At 38.5% G+C, this 22,568-nt stretch overlaps 1 protein-coding gene across 2 annotated transcripts in view; it reads right to left on the bottom strand.

Moving 5' to 3' along the window:
* Positions 1 to 1,494: 1,494 nt before the first annotated feature.
* Positions 1,495 to 22,568, bottom strand: part of ugp2b (UDP-glucose pyrophosphorylase 2b) — a 43,568-nt gene continuing 22,494 nt past the window's right edge. For both annotated transcript variants that reach the window (XM_038307435.1, XM_038307434.1), the window contains exons 5-10: positions 16,993 to 17,126; positions 13,077 to 13,374; positions 12,787 to 12,984; positions 5,081 to 5,323; positions 4,754 to 4,858; positions 1,495 to 3,053 (exon numbers count right to left, since the gene is read on the bottom strand). In XM_038307435.1, coding sequence (XP_038163363.1) covers positions 2,946 to 3,053; positions 4,754 to 4,858; positions 5,081 to 5,323; positions 12,787 to 12,984; positions 13,077 to 13,374; positions 16,993 to 17,126 — 1,086 coding nt within the window. In that variant the 3' untranslated portion in view covers positions 1,495 to 2,945. The remainder of the gene's footprint in view (positions 3,054 to 4,753; positions 4,859 to 5,080; positions 5,324 to 12,786; positions 12,985 to 13,076; positions 13,375 to 16,992; positions 17,127 to 22,568) is intronic.

The raw sequence follows: 22,568 nt of genomic DNA, 5'->3' as shown, positions 1-22,568 counted from the left end.
TAACACTCACATCCAATAATACCAGGACCAAAGACCCGGCGGCACCGGTGGTTGGTCCCGGGTTTATCGGATGACCCAATAAGTGAACCTAAAATCCGGATGGGGGGGAGGGGAAATTTCCTTTTAACGTTCTTTGCTTGCAACAATAATGGACCAAAATTCACCCCATATAGAAAACAAATCTTCTTGTGACCGTAATTGTCAAAGTGGGGTCCACCCCTGAAAACTATAGGGAAAGTAAATTTTGTTTTACAAAATGAATTTTTTAACAGAGCTATCATAAAATAGATATTTTTATCAATGTCATAAAACATACCTTCTAACTATTACATCACTGCATCTGAGCACAAAGACTTTTTATATTATCTGAAGCTTTAATGCTCTGAAAATCATATTTCTAAAAGTGTTTAGCTGCTTATTTACGACTCCTTTTCAAGTTAGTTAATTATTTCTGCTCGGAAATATGAATTCAGAATAATACTCGGCCGAGTCAATGCTTTAAAAGTCTCTCTACGAGTGAAAGTGGAAAATAAACCTTTTTGAAATGTTTAAGAATTGTTTTCAAAGTTATTTTGCATCATTTAAGGCAAAAACATTTTATATTTAAGTAGAATATTGAACATGTAAATTTTTACTTTGTGTGAGTTCAGTCAAAATTCTTAGTAGATATGTTTTTATAAAGATATCTGTAATTTTACTTTAGTAAAAAATATGAATACATTTGACATCTCTGCATTTAGTAGGAAAATGTTAAACTAAAAAAAGGGTCTGCTATACATTCTTCTACATTATTTTATGAGATATAATAAAATAAAAAGTTGTTTCTTATATTTTCATTGGTTTAAAATTGAAAATGAATGACTGATACACTGATTGCTGACGGTGCTGCTTTATGACAAGAACTAACTAGAATAGATAGAATTAAATGTAATTTTATCTTTACTGGTGGAAACCAGCTCATTTAGAGGAATCCTCTTTAGAGCATAGCTGATAATTAGTATTTGATTATCCCATCAATTGGTTTTTCGATTCATTTAAAAAATACTTTTAATAAACAAATAATCCTAAATTAACATTTGAAACATAGAAAAGCAACCTTTATTGCATACTTTTAATGAATTGGAAATGGCAAAATGCAAAACAATATAGATTCATTCATTAATTTATTTAAATAATTTAATATTTAATGTAAATTGTACATATTTTGTGTATATAGTAGAGTTTTGTCTTAATCACTGGTGTAAGTAGGTTATTCTTTCAGCAGATTGTATGTTTTAGAGTCTGTGTACTATTACTCTAAGTAAGGATCGTTTAAGCTATCTACTCCAGAGGCACTCTTTCTTTTTAGACATTTTGGGGAAAATATTGTTAAAGATGCAACTTTCACAAAAAAAGCGAATTTATTTCTTTTATTTTCAGTTTGCCAAGAGGTTTAAAACTTAAAAACACGAACATCTCCTCTGCCACTCTGTAAAAGTAAATGAACAGATGACATTTTGTGTACTTCATATTGCACTTTATTCAGGTCTATGGAGGCAGAACTGGATCGGGATCTTGTTGCTGTCACAGATCAACACTTATTGCTTCCCACTTTCTTGTAAGCACCAACCCAAACCAGTCTCAAGTATTCCCACGGAAAAACAAAAAAAGAAACAAATAACTATAAGTGATTTGGAAAAGAAACTATAAAACCTGTTAGTGTGTAAACCAAACGCAACAGGAAATACTGCACATCCTGTCCTGCTGCGTACAGAAACAGCACTGGATGAGTCGGGTGGACAAAGAGGCTTCAGACGACACAACATGCAACAATCAAATGAAAATAACACACAAAGCTGTCCCTATGTCATCTGATGGGGCGAAATAAAGGCCTCGTTTTCTCTACAAACATCTAAAGTTACAACATGGCTGAATATGGATCCTTGAAAGTGACCCGTTCTATGGCGCAAACGTCACCTGAAGAGCGTTCTGTTGGAGGGTCTGCAATGGAAGTACAGGAAGATCTCTCACAGTTTATGGTTCTTCGAGAAAAGATGCCAACTTATCTGTCACCTACATTTTATTTAGTGGCTCCACAATCTCAAAAATGTACCTTTATGATACCAAAAGCAGCTCTGGTTATTTCTTTTATATTTCAAAGAGGTTAAATGTGCACCTATATGTGTAAAATAAGATTCTTGGAGGTAAATGTGGTTAGAAATCAACCCTCTAACCAGTTAAAGTTTTAATATAACTCTAAGGTAACTTTCTTACTAATCCCAGGGTGGTTCAAAGTTACATTTCTCCAGCTGAAAGTTTTTCCTCATCAAAGCTGTCAAAGTTTTATAAGAATATGATTTTCTATGTCGTCCCAGGAGAAAAGTGCAGGCGATGAGCTGTAAACTAACTTGAATGTTGCATTTAAGTGCGCGCTGTTAGATCCCGTGAAAAAAAGAAAGCAATGAAATGGAAACAAAAACGTTTGTTCTTCTGTGTGGAGGCTGCTAATCTTTTCTATTTTCTGCAAAGCTGCCGTTCATCATGTATGAGTCGTGGAAACAATGCTTCAAACATCTCTATTATCGTTAGTACAACTTGAGATTGCATCACCACCGCTAAGAGCCAAAATCACTTCATATTTTTAGTCCTAAATATAGAATTAATGCTTTCATTAAATCTACTAATGCAGATTTTGTCTTTAAAATACCTACTGGTTAAAAAAAGTAATCTATTTCTTGGTAATTTATATCCTATTTCTCTTAATCTGTTAGGTTAATCAGTTAATGACTAACTCCAATTAGCATGTTCTAATGGTTATATGCTGCACAGCCAGCAGAGGGCAGTACATCTCAGTTTCAATCTACAGAACTGAGTCACTTCATCTTTTCTTAGATAAAAAGGACAATCGGGTCACATGTTCAGGACAGGTCACATGATAAGGGCTGCACAGTGGAGAGGGGATGGCCTCAGTGGTCCAGGATACGCAGGTTGCCAGACACTATTTTATTTTCCAGCATGGAACCGGCCGGGATATCGATCCGATCTCCGTGGTTTGCGATGATTATGACGGTTCCCTGTCAAAAGGAAGAAAGAAATGTTAATTTAATATTAATATTAATTTCACACCGTGAGACTTTCTGCCTTCTCTGCTTCATATTAATGAGGTGATCTAAACCGTTCAATCTGGGCATCACAGAGATTGCACACAAGCCCACCACCATTGTTCTGTCAGACCAGCATACCCATACTCAATACAAAAACACATACAAAGATGTAAATTTATATCGCTATACGCTTCAAAACACACACCAAAAAGTAAGTAATTAAACTGAATAAAATTTTTTGCACATAACTAAAGGGATACACGCCCGTTGAGGTAGTTTAAAGTGTATTTTTCGTACAAAATTAAAGGGATAAATGCAAATCTGACGTCTTGAGCATGTGTGTTGACTATGGGTATGCTGATCTGACAGAATGCCGGCTGTAGTACAACATAGTGGTGACAGCATCATGCTGTGGGGAAGAATCTCGTTTGCAGGGAAAGCAAAGCTGATCAGAGATGCAGGGAAGATGAGGACAATCTGTTTGCTGGTGAAGGTTCACCTCCCAGTGGGACAGCCTTTAAACGCCTAGGTTCGCCGCAGCATCTCGTTGGCTCGTTTATAGGAACTTATCATATGCCTCGAGGAGACGTTTTTCATTCATAGAAAATGATTTCCTTTTTCCAGTCATGATTCGCAAGTTAGTTCTACTTGCCCAGTCGTCAACTTTTTACATTTGCTAGCTAGGCAGAAGCAGATGCCCAGACAGGAATCACGGGAGTAAAAAAATTAAATAACCAGGCTACACGCAATTTAAAAATAATTTTTGCACATGTTTGCGTTCCTAAAATGGCCAAAAATCAACACTATAGGTGGATTTTCTGATTACTATAAACAAATTATTTAAACAGCATTCGTATAGAAATTATTACCTGAATGAATTTGGCCCCCCCACCTTCTTGAAATCAGACAAAATCAATGTCAAACATTTGTGCTACTTTTGTGCTGGTTTGTGCGGCAAAAATGTTCATTTGTGCTGTTTTAGCTTTGAAGATATTAATGATAGGGTAAAGGTCAAAAGGTCAACCAGCCCACCCAGGTTTGCTGCACAAACTGAGTCGAGTTAATTGACACCCATTTTGTCTGATTCGAAGAAGGTGTGGGGGGAGGGGGGCTGGTTGACCTTTGATGACCTCTAGAAACATTTCCTTATATCTTTAAAATGATAGCGGTACAAACGAAAATTTTTGCTGCACAAACCAGCACAAAAGTAGCAAACGTTTGACACTAATTTCATCTCATTTGAAGTGGGTGAGGGGGCCAACTTCACTCAGGTGAAATGATTCTGTCCCAAGCCTTTTGAACACTATAAGCGGTTGATTACTATATCCGTGACCACTATAAGTGGATTCCACTGTGTATCATAAAGGAGAGTTTGATAAAAAAAAAAAAAGGTACGCTACATTCTTTTTAATTTCTTCCTTAAATGTCAGAAAATTCCCTCAAATGTGTCAGAAATTCTGTCTGTAATCTTAGAAATTGTGAAAAAGCTCCAGCGGTTACAGTAACTACTTATAATTTGTCCATTTCCACCTTAAATTCATCTTCATTAAACTATAGTGCAGTTTGGAGAGAGCAGAGAACCGGTTGGCCTTTATCCTCTGCTGGATAAAATTAAAACACTACAGAAATTCTTTACAGTCGATCGAGGCGAACGCGATCAACTCACACACCTTCAGCGAGACGTTCTTCCCAAATGTGACGTCTCCAGAGACGGTCAGGTGGTCCAGCTCCAGCATGTCAGGGATGCTCTCAAAGCGGGTCAGGTACTCCTGAACCTGAAGGAATAAAAAACAAGTGTGTTTATCTGGAGCTTATCTTTATGGTTTAAAGGATGAAGCAGGTATTCATCTCTAACTATGACTTATTATACATTATCTCAGTACCAGACACATCTAACGCACTTCTAAAACTGCATTTTAAGGAGAAATCTGATATAAAATTAAAAAAGGAATCAAATCCAAAAACATCTTCAACATCAGGAGTCTTTCTGGTCCCACCTTGGTGAAGGAGCTGCCCAGTTTGACGTGAGGCGTCGTTGGGAACTCTCGTTTGGGGCTCATGGTGAGGGAGCCGGCATCCAGGCTGTAGAGGTTAGACATGACCAGCAGCAGGTCAGACGTGGTCTTGACCGGAAGGAAGCGGCTGCGGGGAACATTTATTCCCAGGGCGTTGTCGAAGCATTTGATTGCCGCTCCAACGGCCGTCTCCAGCTGGACGACGTTGAGCCCTCCATCAAGCGTCTGAGGGGAAATTATCAGACAATCATTGGGATGAAACTCACAGTGACCTCATAAAAGTTTTGGCTTTGCATTAGACTCAACACAACATTTTCTTTCATTTAGTCTTCTCTTTCAGGATCTGTCACTCTGGTTACACTTAGCCAGAACCTAGAGGTGCTGTGGAAAAGAAGCAGACATTTTGGAAACCTTCATTCTTCTAAGCAATGACTGAGATTAGCTTATGCTCAAACTAGCTAACTTGGAGAGCCAAATGAGTAAATATGTAACAACAACGATGCAGCAGATTCAGGTGTTTCTCAAGGGTCAATCCTGGGACACACTGTTTTTTCTACTTATGGTCTTGGGTTAGGGCCAAGTTCTATAGATCCACATATGATCACCTACTATGCAGATGATATAATTTACACAGAGGCCAAAAGGTTCATTTTTTCAAATTTTTTCTAAGTTCTTGGACAAAATAAAAAATTTACTCCCAAAATAGTCTATTTTTAGACATTCCTGTTGATTAGTTTTTAACTTTGCAGTTACTTCATTAGATGATACTTGTATTAGAGGGCTCTATAGGTATAATGGCATCTAAACCCATATTGATAATGGATTCATTTCGCTGTTAGGAAACCATTAAATCATAGCACATATTTTAATGACTGGTGATACAATGTACATCAATGCACATTAAGTGCTGCAAGTGTCCCCAACCTTTTGCCAAAGGCAAGGCAAGGCAAATTTATTCATATAGCACAATTCAGTACAAAGACAATGCAAAGTGCTTTACATGATTAAAATATACACTCACCGGCCACTTTATTAGGTACACCTGTCCAACTGCTCGTTAACACTTAATTTCTAAGCAGCCAATCACATGGTGGCAACTCAGTGCATTTAGGCATGTAGACATGGTCAAGACAATCTCCTGCAGTTCAAACCGAGCATCAGTGTGGGGAAGAAAGGTGATTTGAGTGACTTTGAACGTGGCATGATTGTTGGTGCCAGAAGGGCTGGTCTGAGTATTTCAGAAACTGCTGATCTACTGGGATTTTCACGCACAACCATCTCTAGGGTTTACAGAGAATGGTACGAAAAAGAAAAAACATCCAGTGAGCGGCAGTTCTGTGGGCGGAAATGCCTTGTTGATACCAGAGGTCAGAGGAGAATGGCCAGCCTGGTTCGAGCTGATAGAAGGGTAACAGTGACTCAAATAACCACCTGTTACAACCAAGGTGGGCAGAAGAGCATCTCTGAACGCACAGTATGTCGAACTTCGAGGCTGATGGGCTACAGCAGCAGAAGACCACACCGGGTGCCACTCCTTTCAGCTAAGAACAGGAAACTGAGACTACAATTTGCACAAGCTCATCGAAATTTGACAATAGAAGATTGGAAAAACGTTGCCTGGTCTGATGAGTCTCGATTTCTGCTGCGACATTCAGATGGTAGGGTCAGAATTTGGCGTCTACAACATGAAAGCATGGATCCATCCTGCCTTGTGTCAACGGTTCAGGCTGGTGGTGGTGGTGTCATGGTGTGGGGAATATTTTCTTGGCACTCTTTGGGCCCCTTGGTACCAATTGAGCATCGTTGCAACGCCACAGCCTACCTGAGTATTGTTGCTGACCATGTCCATCCCTTTATGACCACAATGTACCCAACTTCTGATGGCTACTTTCAGCAGGATAATGCGCCATGTCATAAAGCTGGAATCATCTCAGACTGGTTTCTTAAACATGACAATGAGTTCACTGTACTCAAATGGCCTCCACAGTCACCAGATCTCAATCCAATAGAGCATCTTTGGGATGTGGTGGAACGGGAGATTCGCATCATGGATGTGCAGCCGACAAATCGGCGGCAACTGTGTGATGCCATCATGTCAATATGGACCAAACTCCCTGAGGAATGCTTCCAGCACCTTGTTGAATCTATGCCACGAAGAATTGAGGCAGTTCTGAAGGCAAAAGGGGGTCCAACCCGTTACTAGCATGGGGTACCTAATAAAGTGGCCGGTGAGTGTAGTGAAAAGAAACAGAATAAAAGCAAGTAGGAAAAAATAAAAAAATAAAGTAAAAAATGCAGAAACAAAAAAGAATATTAAAAACAATTGGGCTAAAGAAAATATGTTTCAGTTGAACTGTTTAACTAGAACAGTCGAAGGCAATCCTAAACAAATGTGTTTTTAGTTTTAGTCTTGATTTAAAGGAACTCAGGCTTTCCGCACTTTTACAGTTTTCTGGAAGTTTGTTCCAGATAAGTGGAGCATAGGAACTAAATGCTGCTGTTTAGTTCTGGTTCTAGGTATGCAGAGCAGGCTGGGGCCAGAAGACCTGAGTGGTCTGGAGGGTTGATAAACTGATAGCAAGTCTGTGATGTATTTAGGTGCTAAGCCATTCAGAGATTTATTTACAAAGGCTCCTGCAGACAGGCTCCAGCCCAAGAAATAGAACAGGGATGACTGAGTGAGCATGACCTAAAGTACGACATACTTTTTTTCTTATTTGTGATCTAGGGTTAGGGTCAAGTTCCATAGATCCACATATATTTACCCACTATGCACATGACAGTATGATTTATACAGAGGCTATTAGCAATTAGGTTGAAAGCACATTCAACTTTTTCTTTTACATTTTGGGTTGAGTTAAAACTGTTTTTTTAACACCAAATTAGTACTAAACATACCAATCATGGCGCGTTAAATGTCTTTAAAAATGGAAAGCCTACCAATAGTTTTACACTACACAACTGGATATCACTTCACTTATATCTAAATGTATATTTTTAAAGCACCTAATAACTAGTTACAACCATACCTGCAGATTGCTCAAATGTTATTGAATTGTATACACGCTCTAGACAGTTCCCTTGTTTAATAAACACGTTTTGTTTTCCCGGTTAGTGTTTTGGTTGAGGTTCTTGCCGGGGCTGCTAATCTATTAATCTGTTGATTATTTTTTCGATTATGCGATTAAGAATCAGATAGACAAAGGGTCCGTTTGCGAAATGAAACCAGGTGAAACTTAAACTTTTTCACTTGTGAGGATCAGGATAGAGCTTATTGAAGGAGAACATTTTATAAATCTTAATTGCAAAAGGTTTATATATATTTTTTTACAATCTTGGTCTAATTACTGCTCTAAGTTGGTTGCTCTGTCACATAATAGCATTATTTTGAGTCTCTATACACTAGTTAATGAGTCATCAATTACTTAATGGTGATTATTTAAATAATCATCAACTAATTAATTGTTTCACCTCTAGACGTGTTCACAAATGCTTTAATGTCCGTTATTACTCAATAATGACTCTTTGTTTCATTAATGAGGTTAATATGTTCAAAATCATGTTATTTTTTTATCTGATTCAGTCATATTTTGTGTCACCTGAACCTGAAACCCTTTCCTTCAGGACCTGCACACTCCAGCCCCTCTCCAAAGTGCATTTTACCCGATATGATCTAATAAAATGAACAATAAAAGCAAGAGGCATCAGCAGTGTCTGCATGGTGGAGGTGCTAACAAAGCCATAGTTAAGGATGTGGTGAAGCTTCTTCAAACCACACAGAGGCTCATAATCGACTACAATTTACTGTCTGAAAGCCTTCTGCTGAAAGGCTGCTGGGGACTAAGAGCAAAGTAATGATAGTAGGCTGGGGTACACGTTTGCCAAAGGCTCTTATACAACGTTCAATACCTTCATGCGTGATTTTACCACGCATGAAGGTAGAGAAAAAACAGAGTCCTCTACTTATGGGGAGCCGTGAGGCTCTGTTCATTTATTGCTCCTTACATAAAACACAACTTTATCAGAGTGAGCTCTGTAGAGCAACGAGGATTACATCTGCATGCTCCTCTGAGGCAGCAGTGAACAAGAGGGAGGCCAAGAACTTATGAACATTTTCATATCCTGCAGTAATTTCTGCTAACAAGGAAAGGCTGAGGGAGTGAAGGTCAACATCACATCTTTAGACCTTTCTGTTCAGGTCCTTCTAACTAAAATGCTGAATTCTTTTTTTTATACACAGTTGTTTTTTTTATTGTTTTATAACTTTTCATTTGTCGTTAGGAAACAGGACAAAAAAAAAAATAGGAACAAAACATGAGAAGAGTGTCTCTAGCAACAATAACCCTCATTCACTAAAAACAGTGAGGTTAACAGACCCTATGGGCTTAACACACTTGGCCCGTTGTGGCCATATTCTGCAGAATTTTGAATTTAAAACTAAATAATCCTTGAATTATGTAGATTTCTAGAATAATGTTGACCCATTCGATTGGTTGCAGGGGCTGATTTTAGCCACTTCCTAGTTATGGCTTTAAAAAGAGTTTCCTGAACAAGAACTTATTTTCTCTTTATTTAAAGAAAAGTATCTGCCAGGTAACATGATTAAAATAAGGTATAAGACACCTAAATAAATTATTAATATTATCATATATTTGTGACCAAAAGAAAGGCTCCCAATGGAAAATATTGGCCTCTGTTGTGCCACAAAGTCTCCAGCATGAGTCTCCATTGCCTAAATGTCTCTTCTGAATAAGTATGATAAAAAAAAAAAAAAAAAAACACCTGCTCAAACACTATTTAGGCCATGCGTTAGACTACAGGATTTAACATACAGTTTTTATTTGGGATCTGCAGATTACCCTCTATTGCCATCTTCTCATAACTTTTTACAGCATTAGATCGTTTTATACGATGTGGATATTAATTTGTTGTGTGAATAAGTGTAAATTAAGATATTTTTATCCCTTTCTACTTTTATGCTTTAATGGAAAAAAAATTCTAACTTGCAAGTAATCCTCGTCTTTTAATCTGAAGTCATTTCATAGTAATTCAAAACTCTTGACATTTTCCAAGACATCTAGATCTTTTTTTTGTTGTTGTTGTTGTTGTTGTTTTTTTGTTTTTTTTTGACAAAAAACAATATGGAAATTGATCAATATCCTGCTAAAAGATCCAACAATGATTCATTTCAGCTGTTCATGTAGAATCCACCATACCCATTGTTCTGGTAATAAACAAGTTAACAGGTTTTTAGGCCCAGCCCATCACAGCTCCTCCACCATGCCTAGCAGTGGGCAGAAAGTTTCCCACATCTTCACTCTTCGCTTCCATCAAACCCTCCTGAAAGCCCAGTAAAGCCGTCCTCCTGGCATCACTCCTAAAACGATATGTTCTTCTGTTTTGCCCATTTTGAAAAGAGGCTGATAAATGGGAGACTGAGTCAGATGTTATTTATAGTTGCTGAATTTTTGCCTCATTTTTCCAATCAAAGACGTCACTCATGTATCTTTCTTTCAAGTTGTGAAGACTGAGCTCATTATGGTTAAAATTAACTAATGTTTTTTTTTTTTTCTTTGGCTGCTTTATCTTAAACTGTTTATTCTGTCTTTTCACGCTTTGTCATTATGGTGATGGCTATCTTTGAATCGGCCGTGGAATATTACACGGATGTCAAACCTCTGTGACTGGACTTAAAGGAATAGTACACCCAAAACATGATTAGCCTTCATTTTCTACTCACCCCCATGCTGAACAAAACTCTGGAGTACTTTTTTGATATCTCAAATGCATCTGGAGATCTGGGAGGCTTCTTGCTGTCTGCTGACATTCAAATAATGGAGGTCTATGGCGCCCGAGACAGAAAGGTCCACAAAAGTCCACAAAAACGTGTCAATATTCCTCCATACTGCTCGTCCAATGTAATCCAAGTGTCCTGAGTGGGTAGCATCCAGAATTTACTCGAAACGAAGTCATTTAGAACGTTTTAGAGCCTAAACAGTAGTGTATAGGATTTCCTAATAGCGCCCCCATGCGCGCTCACGATTCTACGGAAGCCGGCAGACCAAACCGGAAGGAAGTGCGCATTCAGCGTCTGCTCTGCCGATAATGCAAGCGTAGAAGAAGAAATGTGCTGTTTACCTGTGCAAAGAAAGAAACAACGAAAGAAAAATGTCTGAGGACTTCAGTGTTGAGGAAGAGCATGAGTTCTTTGCCGAGCTGAATGCGCTGGTTTGGTCTGCCGGCTTCCGTAGCGTCGTGAGCGCGCATGGGGGGCGCTATTAGGAAATCCTATACACTACTGTTTATGCTCTAAAAACATTCTAAATGACTTCGTTTCGAGTAAATTATGGACGCTACCCACTCAGGACACTTGGAATACATTGGACGAGCAGTATGGAGGAATATTGACACGTTTTTATGGACTTTTATGGACCTTTCTGTCTCGGGCGCCATAGACCTCCATTATTTGAATGTCAGCAGACAGCAAGAAGCCTCCCAGATCTCCAGATGCATTTGAGATATCAAAAAAGTACTCCAGAGTTTTGTTCAGCATGGGGGTGAGTAGAAAATGAAGGCTAATCATGTTTTGGGTGTACTATTCCTTTAAGCAAAGAAACGAAAACAAACAGAAGCGGATGGTGTTTCTTCTAGACCAGGGGTAACCAATTAAAAAGCAGCAGGGTCCGAATAAAGGTAAACATCAACCAGTAAAGGTCCGGAGACATTTTTTTTTATAATCTATTACTTTTAACAGAATTTAACACTGAAATAAAATGAGGTTTTTATGCATACATGTTCTACATAGACTTTCTAAATAAAAAATATAAAAAATAGAAAGTTTTTCCATTTTAAAATCTAAATTGTTTTGGAATTGGGAAAAAACAAACGTTTCCTGATTCATATATTTTATAAAACACCTGAACTGAACGTTTGTTATTTTTCTTTCTATTTTCTGTCTTAATGAGAGCAGTGGGCTTTATGCTGCCCTGCAAGGCTTTAAGCCTGGTTTGAATGGAGACTAAGCCATTCTCAAGCACATATCAAGGAGCTCATTTTGAGCCTGGATTGATATTCATTTTTGATTATATTAATGGTGGAGAATCCTGCTTCACAGCAGCAGGTTGAGCCAAACATCCTCTAAATGTTCAGGGTCATCTTTGAGCACCATTTCACTTTTCTTTCACCAGTTCACCACAGTTCTTCCAGCAGTCTACACTTTCTCTGCTCTCTTTTTCTCATCATCTTCTCCTTCTTTCCCGTCGCCCGGCTTACTACAGGTTTGTGTCTAAAAGTAGCAGCAGCAGCAACCCAGACTGACAGCAGCTATTGGCTGATTTGTATCACGTATAGCCTGGTGCCAGTCGCTCTGGAGGGCTTTTTCATATTAACAGGAGAAGCGGCGCAAATGAATTTAGACATTGCCGTTGGACAACATGCAGTAATTTATAAATGTTTGAAATCAGGTTGGGTCCGGATTAGCTAGCAGGTGGGTGGGGGTTCCAGAACCTGGTCCGCTAATCCGTGAACTCTGCTCCAGAGGCTCTGGAGTAAGATAAGAGAGCAGCCGCTGTCCGACTGAGAGATGAGACATTATCACTTTAATAGGCTATGATTGGCTTTAGCTAAAGCCGTCCAGTGCAGTCCAATGGGACCAGAGTAACAAAGTGTTTCATGTCCTCCTCCCTCACCTTTGGGTTGACGATGATCTCCATGTCCATTGCATTCTGTTCCTGCAGCCTCTTGATGGCAGGCAAAGAGATCCAAAGGTTGTTGGTGTTGAAGATCTTAAACTTGGAAACCGACTTGAATTCGTCCACATGAGATTTGGGAACCTGGGCGATCTCAAGGAGACGAAGCTTTCCTTCATATTGGATCAGGGTGCCTCCCTGGGAACACAAGAGGTGACAATTGTGATATTAGAAAATATGAAAAATAAGAGACTCGTTACTTATAAACAACCAAGTTGAGGGTCATGTACCTTGACGTCAGCGCGCGTCTTATCCGTCACCTCCATGACGAACTCGCAGCGTTTGCCGTTGGGCTGGCTGACCAGGTGGTGCAGGATGTGCAGGTCCACGGTGGCTCCCAGGTTGTCTATGTTGGACACAAAGATGTACTCCTTTCCCTGCTTGATCAGCTGGTCCAGCAGGCCCGAGTTGTAGAAGCTGGCGTAGATGTCGCCGTGACCGGGAGGGTACCAGCCGTCCGCGTTTTGGCCCGTGACGTTCAGATTAGCAGCTACGGGGAGGAGAGACTCCTTGTGGATGCGGGGATACCTGGACAGGTGTGATAATAATGGGGTTGATTGAGGAAATATTCAGTTTCTCTTTTCGTTTTCCAACACCACTTTAAATAATCTTCATACATTCTATATCTGTCAGTGAGGAACGAAGCTCAGCTTTCTGAGCCATCATAAATGTGAGCCTTAGACAGATCAAAGCATTTCTACCAAGGATTCACGTCACATTGCTTCACTTTTCACCAGGAGTCACGCTGGAGGGGGACTGGCAGTTCGAGGAAATTCAGACCCACGTGAGCTTATTAGGAGAAAAGATTTAGAAAGCAGAAGGAGGAAGGTCTTATTAAAGGAAGATTAACCCAAGTTCTGAGGATAACGGAAAAATCTTTAAAAACCTTCACTTCCATTTCAAGAAAATCCCAACATGTTTGTTTTGTCCTCCATTAACCTCCCGCCTCCTCTAAAACAGTCCGTCAGAACAACTGTAAGGCTAAAAATATATCATTAAAAAATTATGTCACCTCGTTTCGTCCTAAATCATTGCATTCAACTTTAAGGTGAACCTTTAACCTGTTTTATTGAACGGAGTTCTCACCAGGATTTCTATATATATCATTTTTCTGCACCATCAAACCAAGTCAAATTACTTTTAAGTGTAAACTTATTCGGCAATGAATCTGATTCTGATACGATGGACAGAGTTGTTGCAAAAACCTTATTTGGGAGCCGATTTTCCAACACCTGCCCAATCAAGTGAGACTAAAGTTCAGCAGATGGTAATAGAGAAAATGATTGAATGTTTTAGAGCTGAAAAACAGGAATGCTAGAGATGAGCAACTGCTGTGGTATTCTGGTCAGATGTCTAGAAATGAGCAGAGCTGTTCACTTGTTGAGAACTTGAGATGTTATTCTCCTCATTTTGAGCAAATGTTCTCATATGTAACTAATTCAACGGTGAGGTTAATGTTACACTTCTGTCATGTTTTAACAAACATATCTGGTCAGAAACGAGATGGAGACCGAATTCCTTTCTCTGCTAAATGCAAACAGGCGGTAACTTCTGTTGTGGGCGATCAGGATAACATACAACTAAAATCCATCTGTGCAGGAAACAGAAACACACGTCCTGTCAGACCAATGAAGTCAGCAGTTCTATCAGTGTTTTAAAATAAAGTTGCTAAATTCCTCAGCGCAGCTAACTGATAACCTCATGGTAGGCAGCCATGTTTGTTGTGAATGAGGCTGGCCGGGTAGCATCTTCAACAGGTAGAAGGTTTCCCCTAAAGATGAACCTTCTTTCATTTTCATATTGAGAAGAAAGAGGGAAGCAAACAGAAAAAAAAGAAATAAATGGGATGGAAGAAATAAAAGGAGTAAAAAAAATATATAAAACCAAACACAGAAATAAATACATATAACAAATAATTTAATGAAGGTGAAAATTATAATGATATACCATAAAAATTGTATTATTATAAAGATTATTTAAAAGAAAAGCTAATAAAAATATATTCATACATTTATTTCAAACTGCATGATTTAATAGTTACATGTATTGATTTGATTTTGCCTGTATAATTGCATGCTAATATATTTATTGAGCATTTATGTATTATTTTTAATTATGTCATAGTTGGTCCTCTATATACCAGCAGACCAAGAGAAAACATTAATAATAAACTGATAAGTAAAATGAATAAATAAAGTTATGAGCAAATCAAAATATAGACGAAGATGTAAATACTGAGTAAGCTTTAATTTAATTTTGCAAAGTTTCATCATCATGACAAACATTTCTTATTCTAGTGTTTTCTAGAATATTCTTTTTGAATTCTGTTTATTTTCCTGTGTGACAGAATTGAACTTTGCTATTAATACATTTCACTATGATTAATGTGTCATTTATAGGGATGGGAATCGAAAACCGGTTCCTGTTCAGAACCGGTTCTGTGTGTTCTAGTTCCATGGCACCGTTCGGCAGCTCGCTCAACGATTCTCTTACGATAACCAGAGCCTAGCCCTGGGCAGCACGACTTACATCACGCTTTTTTAACACAATTTATGCACACGGCATTCAGTAAGCAAGTACGACGTGACCAGGCATAAGTCTAGAAAAGCAAAACAAAAGCGCTCAAAGAGATCGAAAATTTGGCTTCATTTAAAGGAAGAGAAAGATGGCAACAAGGTGCTTTTATTGCAAGAGTTGGAGAGTGGCATTGCAATCATTGCAAAGTGGCAATTACATGTGCAGGAGGAAATAATCCAACATGCAGAAACACCTGTGCACACAACATGGCATACATTTTAACGAATGTGGTGTTTTTGATGCTTCCAGACAGAAGCTAAAGTTACGACCAGCATGGAAGGCACCTCTGGTGGTAAGTAGCTAGTTTTATATCACTGACTGTGCTTCATGTGGTTCCTAGTAAATCAAATGCCATTTCTGGAAATAAACCAATTTCCTACCTCTCTTTGGGGTTATTAAGGGAGTGTGCCTTTCTCGTTAATCCCGCCCTTTATTGCTAGCATGTTTAATTAGAACTACTGGTAGCTGGAATTCTTACATGATTCTAGCTATTGCAATTAATTTAACGAAACATGCTACAAAGTTGCTCCGCAATTTTGGGAGCGAGAGAAAGATGACGCGCTTCCCTAAAAGTTAAAAAAAAAAATCCACTGGACTTGGTTTCCGAGATTTGAAGATGTTTCGCCACCTCTCCAGGAAGCTTTCTCAATTCAAATGTCAGACATTTTTTCAGGATTTTTTTTTTACTTTTACGGAATGACTATGACCTGGATGACTGAGAATCTGCATCAGCAAGATGATGCTCGTTTATGTAAATCAGGGGGAGATGAGTTTATTTCCCGAAATTGTACAGTAATGCTTTTTCATTAAAGGGATGTCTTCTCCATTAGATATAGATGACTGTGATGAGACGAGTAGCCTGGCTGGCTCAGCCTCTGGCAGCTCTCATTCACCACCTTCTGTTTTCACGGAGGTAGGGAGAAACAGAATGTCCCAGGCGAAGGTAGACGAATGTCACTCTGCACTTACCAAGTTCATTGTTTCACAGAATCGATTAGAGAATCGATAAGGAATCAAATCGTTTCACAGAATCGATTAGAGAATCGATAAGGAATCAAATCGTTTCACAGAATCGATAAGGGAATCGTGAAAATCTTATCAATTCACCCAACCCTACTCTTTTATTCTGTTTATTTCTACCTTTTATTCTGTTTATTTCTACCTATCAGATATCAGATAGTTTTTAAGCCAAAACATGAGAGCAGCAGCAAAGTTTGTGGATTACGTTCCAATCAGAACCTGAAACATCAGCCTGTGTAACAGGATTTTCATGCATTACTGTTGTAGCTTCAACATTCCTTCCAATAGCCCTGCAGCTGTTGCTGCCTCAGAAAAAATAAAACAAAAACCTTTGAACGACACAACATGCAAAACATGTATACTGATGATTAACTCAATTAGAGGTGTAAAAGGGAAAGCTGAAAACACAAACACCAAAACATTCAGTACCAACAGGCCTGTCCACATTTTACTAGACGGTTTGCATTCAGGAACAAAATTCACCCACAGTGGTGAGTTAATAACAGAGGCTGCGAAAGCAAAGAGCTTTGCATTTGTAGCGGCTCTCACCTGCTCTGGTTGAAGGTGTGGATCTTGACCCGGTGGTGATTGTACTTCTGCAGGATTTTCTTGGTGTCTTCGTCTGTGTTGAAGGAGTTCATGAGGACCAGAGGAACATCGGTGTTGTATGTTTTGTTCAGATGCTGTTTGGAGATAAAAGAAAAACTTCAAACTCTATACTGCAGGAATGATTAAACAGCATCCCATCCTCATGACCTTGGCACGTAACTTTTAGTGTCAGCAACCGTGCAGCTGAGAGTGTTTGTGCTTTCAGTTTGATTACCATTTTGGATTCCAAATAAATGCTATCTAGTTTTCTAATTTAGAAATAAAAGACATGATAATTTCATATCCCCTATTTCATCATTCTATCTCTATTCTCCCACTCTGCAGAACCTGTTAGTTCACACTCTAACACTATGCTCTGCTTTTTCTCATAGCATGCAATCAACTGGTTTTCCTTAGATAGAAAACTTTGAATCAATTTGACTGTATGATCTGGTGAACTGTAAAGTGGCTTGAGATGACGTGTTGTGAATTGGTGCTATAGAAATAAACTGAATTGAATTGATAAACTAAAAGTTTAAATTAATTCACAAAAAAATACTTTATAAATTAGTAGTATTTGTACTGTTAGAATTATTTAAAGATTTTATTTAAATAATGGAAAAATAAAAGAAATTGGGAGACGTTCTGGCTCTAGGAGGGGGACATTAAAATGATTCATGGGTCAGAAACAGATTCCAGATGTGACTCAATGGGGTGAAGCTGGGATGGGCGTGGCTTCCCACTTATAACAACTGAACCCTTGTAATGAGCTGAATTAATGGCCACCTTTCTATAGAAGTTTGTCCAAGTACCGTGGTCCGCCCCTGTGCACAAACACTTCCAAATGTTCTGCAAACACCTGAAACAAAAGCTTGATTTACACTTTTGCTCCGCAGTATGTTGACTGTAGGTGGACTGTGGAGGAGAGATGATGATCGCCACAAATAGAAACTGGACTCTTTTTTTCCTTTTGGAGTTTATTCTCACTACATTCATTTTTTACATTAATATATAAAATTTTAGTGCCGTGGCACCAATAAATCATAACTAGAACAAAACAGTTGTTATATCATAGCATAAACAGTCTTTTCTGATGCAAACAGAAAGTACTTTAATAAAAAAAGAAAAATGTACTGCCATATTTCAATAAGCCAGCTAAAGATGTTTATTACAATTCATATTTTTTCATTTAAAGCTTTTCAGCTTGGAAAATAATTTCCAAGGTTTTCTAAAATTATTCCCAAGTTAAGAAAACTATTTTTTTATGGAGTATGATGCAAAAATGTTTATTTCCATGATCAGGAATATATGCATTAGTCTCCTAGTGGAGTGTGTGCGTGTGTGTGTGTGTGTGTGGCTATGTCTTTAATACCTGGTGGGGACAATTTCCTAGGAATATGCTACATTTTGGGGACTCATAGGTACTTGTGGGGACCAACAACTGGTCCCCATAAGGAAAGTTTCTCTTCTTGAGGTGGGGTTAGGTTTAGGGATAGGTATGTGTCGGTAATGGTTAGGGTTAGGGCAAGGGTCATGGTTAGGCCATATAAATTAGTGGGAAATGAATGGAAGTCAATGGAAGGTCCCCACAAGGATATTGTGACAAACCATGTGTGTGTGTGTGTGTCTGATTCACTTTTCTCGTCCCTGAGCAGCAGTACTCAGACTGCAGGTAATCTGAGTCCACCTGGGCTGAAAGCTGGAGTTCATCATGTTTGGATGAATCTCTTGTTAAACATAAAACCCACTCAAATTCTGCTTTAATTTAAGCGTAGCTTAGCGTCTCTCTAAAAGCGGTGACCGATTAAGGTGTTTCACTGCAAATGTTCGCCCAGAGCTCGGCTGCAGCGCTGCAGGCTCCATGCGGGGGTCTAAATAGTCGGGTGCACTTCTCCTCAGGCACACAGCCGTCTCTGTTTCCCCCGCCAGGCGGATCCCCTTTCACAGCTTCTCCTCACCTACATCACACTGGACTCCTTTCAAAAATAATCAGCTCTCTTCCAACAGGGAAGCAAATATAAACTCATAACAGCCAGGAGGAACAAATCCACATCGTCGACATACAGGTGCTGGTCATAAAATTAGAATATCATGAAAAAGTTGATTGATTTCAGTAATTCCATTTAAAAAGTGAAACTTGTATATTATATTCATACATTACATACAAACTCATATATTTCAGATGTTTATTTTGTTTAATTTTGATGATTACAATTGACAACAAATGAAAATCTCAAATTCATCATATCAGAAAATTAGAATATTGTGAAAAGGTTCAAAATTGATGGCCCCTGGTGCCACACTCTAATCAGCTAATTAACTCAAACCACCTGCAAAAGCCTTTAAATGGTCTTTCAGTCTAGTTCTATAGGCTACACAATCATGGGGAAGACTGCTGACTTGACAGTTGTCCAAAAGACGACCATCGACACCTTGCACAAGGAGGGCAAGACACAAAAGGTCATCGCTAAAGAGGCTGGCTGTTCACAGAGCTCAGTGTCCAAGCACATTAATAGAGAGGCGAAGGGAAGGAAAAGATGTGGTCGAATAAAGTGTACAAGCAAGAGAGATAACCGCACCCTGGAGAGGATTGTGAAACAAAACCCATTCAAAAATGTGGGGGAGATTCACAAAGAGTGGACTGCAGCTGGAGTGAGTGCTTCAAGAACCACCACACACAGACGTATGAAAGACATGGGTTTCTGCTGTCGCATTCCTTGTGTCAAGCCACTCTTGAACCACAGACAGCGTCAGAAGCGTCTTGCCTGGGCTAAAGAGAAACAGGACTGGACTGCTGGTGAGTGGTCCAAAGTCATGTTCTCTGATGAAAGTAAATTTTGCATTTCCTTTGGAAATCAAGGTCCCAGAGTCTGGAGGAAAAGAAGAGAGGCACTTCATCCACGTTGCTTGAAGTCCAGTGTAAAGTTTCCACAGTCAGTGATGGTTTGGGGTGCCATGTCATCTGCTGGTGTTGGTCCATTGTGTTTTCTGAGGTCCAGGGTCAACGCAGCCACATACCAGGAAGTTTTAGAGCACTTCATGCTTCCTGCAGCTGACCAACTTTTTGGAGATGCAGATTTCATTTTCCAACAGGACTTGGCACCTGCACACAGTGCCAAAGCTACCAGTACCTGGTTGAAGGACCATGGTATCCCTGTTCTTAATTGGCCAGCAAACTCTCCTGACCTTAACCCCATAGAAAATCTATGGGGTATTGTGAAGAAGAAGATGCAATACACCAGACCCAACAATTCAGAAGAGCTAAAAGCCACTATTAGAGCAACCTGGGCTATCATAACACCTGAGCAGTGCCACAGACTGATCGACTCCATGCCACGCCGCATTGCTGCAGTAATACAGGCCAAAGGAGGCCCAACTAAATACTGAGTGCTGTACATGCTCATACTTTTCATGTTCATACTTTTCAGTTGGCCAACATTTCTATAAATCCTTTGTTTTTATTGGTCTTCAGTAATATTCTAATTTTCTGATATGATGAATTTGAGATTTTCATTTGTTGTCATTTGTAATCATCAAAATTAAACAAAATAAACATCTGAAATATATGAGTTTGTATGTAATGTATGAATATAATATACAAGTTTCACTTTTTAAATGGAATTACTGAAATCAATCTACTTTTTCATGATATTCTAATTTTATGACCAGCACCTGTAAACACATGCTTTAAGTTCACATGCTTGTGAATAAAATGGGGGTTTATTGGAAGAGGAGCATGCGTGCAATATGAGACAGTCAAACATGGAGAAGATGTTTCTGGTCGTTGAAGCTCTAATCAAAGCTCCAGATGTCTAAAGTCTAAAATATTGTTTTTAAATAGATAAATGAGATAGAAATATTTATAGTTTTAAGCTACGTTTGTGTTTTGGAGCTTATCCTCTGGGACTGAACTGGATGTTAATATTTTATGGCTGCAGAGCAGTCCTGTTCATCTCCCCTACGTCAAACGGAGAAAAAAGAACAAGCAGACATCCATTACAAGCGTTTAAAACTGGAACAGTTTCAAAGTTCTGCAGAGTTTGGAGGAACCGTACAGTCTTCAGTTTGGGCTCTGTTAGTAAAAATCAATGTCTTATTTCAGAGACTCTATCCTCCCTGGTGCAGCAGCAGACCTGCATGCCAGGATGAGGACATTTACATTTATAAATCTCTACCAGCTGTTTTTTTTTATCTTGTTTATTTCTTCTTTAATAGCTGTCCCACAATCTGGGATTAATACTTTATTTAGCATCTTTCTGGGGATGTTTCCTAGTACGCAGCATGTGGGCTCGTCTCTGATAACCCAACATGGGTTTGGGTTAATGTTGCAGAGGAATGATTTAATATGGAGGGAATTTTCTTCCGTTATTGTAGCAAGCAAATTTACAATATTTCCTTTTACCATGGCTTAGGAAAAAAATGCAATCCAGAAAAGAAATTTTTGGAAAAAAAGAAAAGATTTGGGAGTAAATTTGCTGTATTCTATGATTTTCTTTTTTCCATAATTTATTTCCTTGAAATTTTTTTTGCAACTTTTTTTTTTTTAAACTGTTTTTTCCCCCCTCATATTTCTCTTTTTTAGGTTTAGTTTTCCAAATTGCATTTTTTTCAAATTGTACTTTATGGATCACATGCTCTTCCCTTCTGCGGAGCAAAGAGGCATTTCTATTGGTCTGCTGGGCGTCAGCAATAACATTTTAAATAATAAAGTGAGCATTTGTATTAAGCATGAAGTGAAGCTGATCTTCAAAAGGTCATTTGAAATTAATACAATTTGCAAAAACTCAATCTAAAAGAATAAAAAAGATAAAATTTGAAAATATAAAATCTGTAAAAAAATAAATAAAGGTTAAAGAATGAAATGTTCTAAAATTGATTTTTTTTTTAAATATTAGTTATTTTTTAATAGAAAAAATGTCGATACAAGAAAACCTTTTAAATGAAGTTTTATTTCTGGATTGCATTTTCAAATGACGACGGACAAAACATGGGAAAAAAATTCCCTCCATAATTTAAAACCCTGTCTTTTAGCCACACAAGGATAAACCACAAGGAACAAATTTCAAATGTTTTCAGCCGATTCCATCCAAACTATTGAGCCAATAGAGAATGGATTTTGAGCTCCATGATGATTCCTAAAGAAGCAGCTGAAAAATGGCTACAGAGAGGCTGGTAGCCTGGAAGAACTGAAACTAGCAGCCAAAGATTGAGCAATGATGGCGTCACTGAGCTTATTCACCGTTTCCCGGTAAAGGCGGATCCACAATCAGGCTTGTTTGGTTTTTGTGCCTCGAGGAAAACCATTGTTGAGACTGCAGTCGCTCCCAGGAAAGCTAAACTTCTGTCAAAACAAACTGTATCTGAAAAAAATTTTAAAATTTAATGCCTAGGTTTAAAAACGAATATCATTAAACTAAAACTGAATTAATTTACTTTTAAACTTTGCAGGATTGAATACGGGATTGTTACATTTTACTTTCAGTCTAATAATTTAAATTTAAAAACTAAGACATTTTTAGTTGGAAATTGCCTTTCTT

The sequence above is a fragment of the Cyprinodon tularosa genome, unplaced genomic scaffold (assembly GCF_016077235.1).
Source record: "Cyprinodon tularosa strain WSP-4 unplaced genomic scaffold, ASM1607723v1 ctg61, whole genome shotgun sequence".
Taxonomy (NCBI): Eukaryota; Metazoa; Chordata; class Actinopteri; order Cyprinodontiformes; family Cyprinodontidae; genus Cyprinodon; species Cyprinodon tularosa.
This window is presented reverse-complemented; position numbering and strand designations above follow the sequence as displayed.